Source organism: Medicago sativa, chromosome 7 (assembly GCF_051527215.1).
Source record: "Medicago sativa cultivar Bolivia chromosome 7, Bolivia_mono, whole genome shotgun sequence".
Taxonomy (NCBI): Eukaryota; Viridiplantae; Streptophyta; class Magnoliopsida; order Fabales; family Fabaceae; genus Medicago; species Medicago sativa.
In genome coordinates, this window is record NC_140755.1 from 93820210 (window position 1) to 93827029 (window position 6820).

The window sequence follows — 6820 nt, forward strand, 5'->3', positions numbered from 1 at the left end:
GATGGTGACGGTTTCAATATCAACAACAAGCTCTTTATTTTTCCTTCAAAAGAAAAACTTCATACACTCATTTTTCTATCTCATTTTTTTTAAATTGGTATTCTTTGTATGTGTAACTGCAGATACTAGTCCATCGAGCCTTGTAGCACCTTAATAGACGACAAATTCTTCCTAAAAGTTTTAACGTTACTGCATGCTCAAGACTGGATTCGATCTCAAAACTTGGTTAATCTATCTCATTTTCTATCACATGACCAAACTATCACATCAATCACATTATGGGTGTGCACAAGAATTTCCTTTCAATATTGCCAAAAAATATGAAAATATAAAATAATGAAATTTATACTCAACGGTATTTTGCCTCTTGGTTCTGCCTTGACCATGTTATGTTTCTTCCGTGAACTTGCATACATTAGTCCCCACTCCTTAAAACCCCTTCTTCTTTTTTCATTTCCTTTCTTTCCACCCTATAAATCACACAATGATCTTAGTATTTTCTTCTTATACTTCTAGCAGTTTTTAATTTTTATTTAAAAACCCTCAAGAAATTTGTGCATGTCATACATGGATCTAAGACCCTCCATCTTCATCGCCAATTGTTTCTTTCTCTTTCTTATACTCACTCTCCCATATTTCTCTAGAGGTTTGTCACCGAATTTTACAAACCCTCTTTCCAATTTCCACCACTCTCATAAATTTTATAATATGTGTGTATGCTAATTTATATTATATTATTTGATTTATATAGTACACTATCATTATTACCTTTTTTTCTACAATATTACTCCCTCCGGTCCTATTTACAATAGACAATTAATTTTTTAGATACATTAAATAATTTATGTATTTAGTTAGATTCTTGACTAGATACATAAATTATTCAATGTATCTAAAAAGTCAACTTTCTCTTGTAAATAGGATCGGAGGGAGTATTAATTTGTTTCTTGGTGTTATGTTTTTAAATTTTAGGTGGATCGGAAGCATTGGATTCAGAAATTTATGAGATCGATTATAGAGGTCCTGAGACTCACTCGTTTGTGCCTCCACCTGATCATTCCCATGGTAAGCCTCATTCAGCTCATGACAAGTGCTCTACTGCAGCTGCAACCAAAGCTACGGGTGTTGATGCTACCATGAAACAAAAGGCAAGTTTTGAATTAAATCAACTACTCATTATCATCACAGGATCTAGGAAATTTTATTTCGTATAAAAGATCAAGGGATCGATATTAAAAATTGTGATGTGCAATTTTACTGAGTGCTTGGTGTGGTTAGATGTATTGTTCATTAACACACACACGTATAAAACATGTCACATAGTTATATATTTGTAACTCTTACTTTAATGAAGTTAAAAAAAATAAAATTCGTTAGTTAAAAACGAATCATTCAACATCCGAGATTTAACAATTGAAGGGTTAAAGAAGAATAAAAAACTGTCACTATTGCAACAACAAAAAAGGTAATAATTTTTTTTTTTTTTGAAAGGTGATAAAATTCTCAATTTCTTTCTACCAAAAAAAAAAATCTCAATTTCTGTCGTGCGGTGGAGAAAATTCTTACTACATACCGGTAGAAATTTAGGAATTGAAATCAATTTTAAATAAAACATTAGAGCTTCTACTATTTATGGACAAATCGAAAAGTGTTGGTACAATATTTGTTTTCTTAACTTATGAGTTAGTGATTATTTTTGTAAATCAAATCATTATTTGTAAACTCCTATATACTTTAAGAAAAATCATTTCTTATCAAAAACCATCATCCATTGTCTATACATTAAACTAATTTTCTATATCTTTTGTTAAAAAATTTCAATATACAATATTATTGGCAGTAACAAACTCTTTAAAAAAATTCTTCAAAAATAAAAACTCTAAAAATTTTAAATGTTAATCTTGCGGAGATTTTAAATGCTCCATAGTGATAGTTCCAGATCCAAACTTGGGAGGGATATAGGGAAAAAGAGTGTATTTCTTTATTTTGTTTGAAAGAGTATTTTTGTTGGCAGGAAGAGTTTTTTTTTAATAGATGTAGGCGGAAGGATAATACTAACCTACCCATTAGTAGTTTATTTTTGACATTTTTTTTTGAAAAAGCTAAAATGGAATTTATTAAGATAGCAATGAATCTTAACCAGCACAAGGAGTGCTAGGTTAGGAGTCTTACAGTAGAAACAAACAAAAGATGATGGAAAGCCCCCAATGGAAAACCCATACACCCGTGAAAATAAAGAAAAATCCAAAAACCTATAGGAAACGCCTCCTAACAAAGGGTTATCTCCGAAATCAATAAATAGAAACACCAAAACAAAGCTAACATCACGATCAACGAAACAACATAAACAAAATCCTCAAGCATTGTCACAACTGCCCACAAAAACAACTTCTACCACCCACATTCCGCTGCTCGCACACAACCGCTGAACACCAACTTAAAAACCTACACCACAACCAACAACCTTTGAAAAACAGCTGGGAAAAAAAAACTCCAAACACCACGATTAGCTCTCCTAAGCACCTTCATCCAAAACACACCTCATAAACAACCGCAAAAGCCAACCAAAAATCCTTGTACCATCACCAAAAACCACCACAAAAATCAACACCATTACCACCACCGTCACCAAAACTACCATTGACCACCACAAGAATCACCATTAACCCTCACCTAAAAGCAACACCAGCCACCACGCGCAGCACCACCCAAAACCACCACAAGCATCACCACCAAAAACCACCACGAGCCCCGCCACAAAAGACCCAAAATCAGCACCACCAAGAAAACCACCATGAAGTACCACAAACCAACACAACCAAAGATCCATCGAAACCATATAAGTTCATAAGCGAACCTAGATATGATCCATCACCACCATCGTGACCGATCCATCACCACCTATGTTGCGAGCAAACATAACCTCCACCACAACCAAGAGAGAAAACAAATCAAATAGTCTAAGACCCACGAAAACTAAACAACCACCGGGAAGCATCCAACGACACACCACAAAACCCACCAACGTCTCAGCCAAACGAAACAAATAAAAACACCAAAAACACAAACCAACATTTGCGACGACAGAGAGCAACCGCACGTCAGAAAGGTACGGTAGTGCGGAGGACAGAGACCCTCTTCGCACCAACATCCATTTGATCTACATGATGACGGCGGTGGATTTGGAATTTGTGTGAGGAAGAAAGGAGTACGGCGATTCTAGGTTTAGAAAGAAAGGAGTACACGGCTTAAAAACTTATTATTCAAAACTTATTTTTGACATTGTTTATAAATAGAGGGAAATTGTGGAAATTTATTCAAAACTCTACTAAGTTTCCCTCTAATAGTCTAATGTATTTTTCCAGTTCTCTATACTTTAATGTGCAACAAAAAAACCAAATAATCATGCAAGGTGTGAGACCACTCATTCTTCCCCTTCATTTTCCTCTTCCAATTATCTTCAAAGTTTTCATTTTCATTTCCTTTCAAACTCTCAAACAAAGCTTCAGTTGTCAATGGATTCACACTCTTAAACTTGGACGGTGTAATATTATATATAAGAAAATTGGCACAAGCATAATCAATAAAATATGAGGAGTTCTTAGTTACTCAAAGTTTGATCTGATTACCAATAGAAGTTGGGACAAATGATTGAATATTTTGTTTCGCATCGCATTAGATGTGATTTGAGTTCAAATTCAAAATTCTTCTTAATGAATTATACGTAAATTTCATCATGTATATCTTTGTCAATATTAATGGTCATCTCTAGCCTTACATAGTTTCTCTGGGTGGGTAAATAATTCTATGAATTTAAATTATTTTCAGTTGAAGACATTGGAAGCATTAGTGTAGTGGTGTCATGGAGTCTTAAATTAAGCTTTCTCAAATTATTTGTTTGGTCTTTGAATTTTAAACCAAATGATTATAGGTAAACAACGATCCAATGTTGGGGCTCATTTGCTTGGTCTTTTTTAAAATTGAACTCTTTGAGCTAGAAAGTTTAATTTAACAAGATGCACTATTTTGGCGAGTTTGCTAAAAGTCGACGTAATATTTTATTGTTTTTTACTCAAATGTATTTTATTGTTAACGTTAATTGGTAATGCTTATGTGTTGCAGGTTAAGAAATTCCATGGATGAAAAGCTTTACAAGTGACCTAAGATTTTGTGTTGGTTTATGTATAATCTTTATGATCATACGATATATGAGATTTGGTGTATATTTACGTGTAAAACTATTTTTTTTTCCTCTCGATATAGCTTAATGGAGTAATTGTAACCTTTTATCATGATCCCTTTTTCTTTTTGTGGCAATCTTTTATCATGATATTCTCTCGTAGCTGATAGCTAGGTTTAATTTTTATTCTATAATATTCCTTTTATTTTTTTCTTTTGAATTTTAGTCCTCGTAGGATTTTATTTGTTTTTCGTCTTCAAGCATAGAGAAAATTGTTTTTTTTTTTTTTATCATAGAAAATTGTTTTTAGCCCTTGTGATTTTTGTTTGACACATTGCAACATTATAGTTTATGTTGGAATTAGTCCATACAGTATATATTCCGTATAAAATAAAATCAATATTCTTCACACAATATATGTACCAATTAAAATAAACTTACGTATAATTCGTTAAAAAGAATTTTGAATTTGATCTCAAATCACATCTAATGCAAAAGAGCATATGATCATATCAAGTTAGAGCATGTGTTTTTATTGTGAGATGTGAGATGATTTATTTTTTAGTGTTGGATCCAACTAAACATTTTTTCATCAAATATAGTTTAAAAATTGATACTTGATGCTCTTGTATTACATATCCGGACTTCATAGTTGATTATAGGCTAAAGTGCATTTTTCCCCTCCTAACTTTCAAAAACTTGTAATTTTGACCCCTTAAGTATGAAAACTACAATTATAGCCTCCTAAGATTTAGCCCCTTTGCATCTTTGGTCCTTTTGGCCAATTTTAACTTGGTCAAGGGTGATATGTCATGCCACGTGTGTATATACTCAATTAAAAAAATAAAAAATGCCACATAATCATTTTATAAATTAAATAAATTAAAAAAATATTAAAAATTTAAAAAATTAGAAAAAATTAAAAATAAAACCCAAAACAATACAATTCATCGTTCTTCATCTCTTCCAATCCAAACCCAGGAAAAAAAAACCTTCAATCTTCAATTTTCATGTCTTCGTAACAATCTTCAAAAAAATTCTCTTCTTCTCTCTCCATTAACAACAACAACAACGACTCCTTCGTTCTTTCCTCTTTTCTTCTCCTTCACCAATCACCAACAACATTTCTTCTTATTCTTCTTTCACTTTCAAAACATTCACCACTCTCTCTAAACCACACCACAATCACAATCTCACTCTTTTCTTCTTAAATAACGAGAACATGTTTCTTCCTTCATCACGTGCGGTTTTCATTTCACCTCATCCATTAAACTCTGCGTTTTCAATTCAATCAGCGTCTGAGTTAAACTTAGGAATTTTCCAAATTCAGCAATTGCCCCCAAAATACGATCCAATGAACCCCTATAAAAACAACAACACAAAATCAGAGTTGAAATACCAGAAAAAATGTGAAAGGAAAAAGAACCCTAATCCCAATTTTGATGAAAAGAAAAAACGCAAAGAATCAAAACGGGTTGAAAAGCAATAATCAGAATCCGAAAAGGGGAAATTAGAGTGATGAAAAAGAGTTCAAGGTGAAATTGTTGGTTGCAAGAGATTTTCCCATGATTGAAGGTGGACATGAAGAATGGATTGGAGGTGGAAATAGTTTTTTCTGCTCACGGTTCTTCCTTCAATTTTCTTTTACAGATCTGAGTTTCATTATAAAAAAAAATTGAATCATGAAAGGAGTTGTTGGTCAGGTGGGATTCCTTCCTTATCTTGGATCTTGGCTTATACTCTTTGATGGGAGAGCTATGAGAATCCGGCGAGATTTTGGTGAAGGAGAAGGAGAAGAAGACCACTATGGAATTCATCACGTCTCTCCTTTTTCCTTTCCTTTTAATTTTAATTTTTTTTTGATTTTTTTAATTCTTTTTTTAATTTATTTAATTTAAAAATTGATTTTTTGGTTTTTTAAATTTTTTAATTAATTAATTACACACGTGGCTGCCACGTAGGCGTTGAATAAGTCAAAATTGATCAAAAGGACCAAAGTTGCAAAGGGGCTAAATCTTAAGGGGCCAAAATTGTAGTTTTCATACTTAGGGGGCCAAAATTGCAAGTTTTTGAAAGTTAGAAGGGGAAAAGTGCACTTTAGCGTTGATTATAAAAGTTTCTTCTCTATCTCTAAACTAAAAAAAATTAATAAAATATTATTTAATATTATTTATGGTCTATATTATCACCATAAATATTAAATATATTGAATTTATTATAAACTAGTTTAGAGACCCGGCGTTGCCCGGGTTAGATATTAAATAAGTTTTATAAGTTTGTGTACACGAATACACGTGTCAGTATATTAGATTGAATTTATTTAAATTTAAAATTATAATAATATCATAAAAATAAATATAAATGATGAGATGAATGTCCAATGCAAGAATTAAACGTGTAACAAAATCAATAATGAATTAGTCCAAGTGGTAAGAGTTTTGGGTCCCTTTAAACATGTGGTCATGGGTTTGTTTTGTGGCTCATGCGTATGAGAGAGAAAAATTAATTGAAAGGGAAGAAAGTGATTGAAATATATATATATCAAAGTAATAACATATAATAACATATATCACATCATGAATAAAACACAAAAAAGTGTGAGAATAATATAATCGATTAGTTTCCATGGAAAAAATATAA

The 6820-nt window shown here is 32.1% G+C and overlaps 1 protein-coding gene across 1 annotated transcript; it reads left to right on the forward strand.

Moving 5' to 3' along the window:
* Positions 1-413: 413 nt before the first annotated feature.
* On the forward strand, positions 414-4295 carry LOC146910479 (uncharacterized). Its single transcript, XM_085727787.1, has 3 exons — positions 414-646; positions 973-1148; positions 4123-4295. Exons 1-3 carry the CDS (start codon positions 559-561, stop codon positions 4141-4143), a joined length of 285 nt encoding a protein of 94 aa, XP_085583913.1. The 5' UTR covers positions 414-558; the 3' UTR covers positions 4144-4295.
* The last annotated feature ends 2525 nt before the right edge of the window (positions 4296-6820 follow it).

What these genes read in the sequence shown, in the direction of transcription:
- LOC146910479 (XM_085727787.1), top strand. Translation starts at nt 559, where the DNA reads ATGTCATACATGGATCTAAGACCCTCCATCTTCATCGCCAATTGTTTC. An exon ending in TCTCCCATATTTCTCTAGAG is followed by an intron (nt 647 to 972) that starts GTTTGTCACCGA and finishes TTTAAATTTTAG; the next exon opens with GTGGATCGGAAGCATTGGAT. An exon ending in ATGCTACCATGAAACAAAAG is followed by an intron (nt 1,149 to 4,122) that starts GCAAGTTTTGAA and finishes TATGTGTTGCAG; the next exon opens with GTTAAGAAATTCCATGGATG.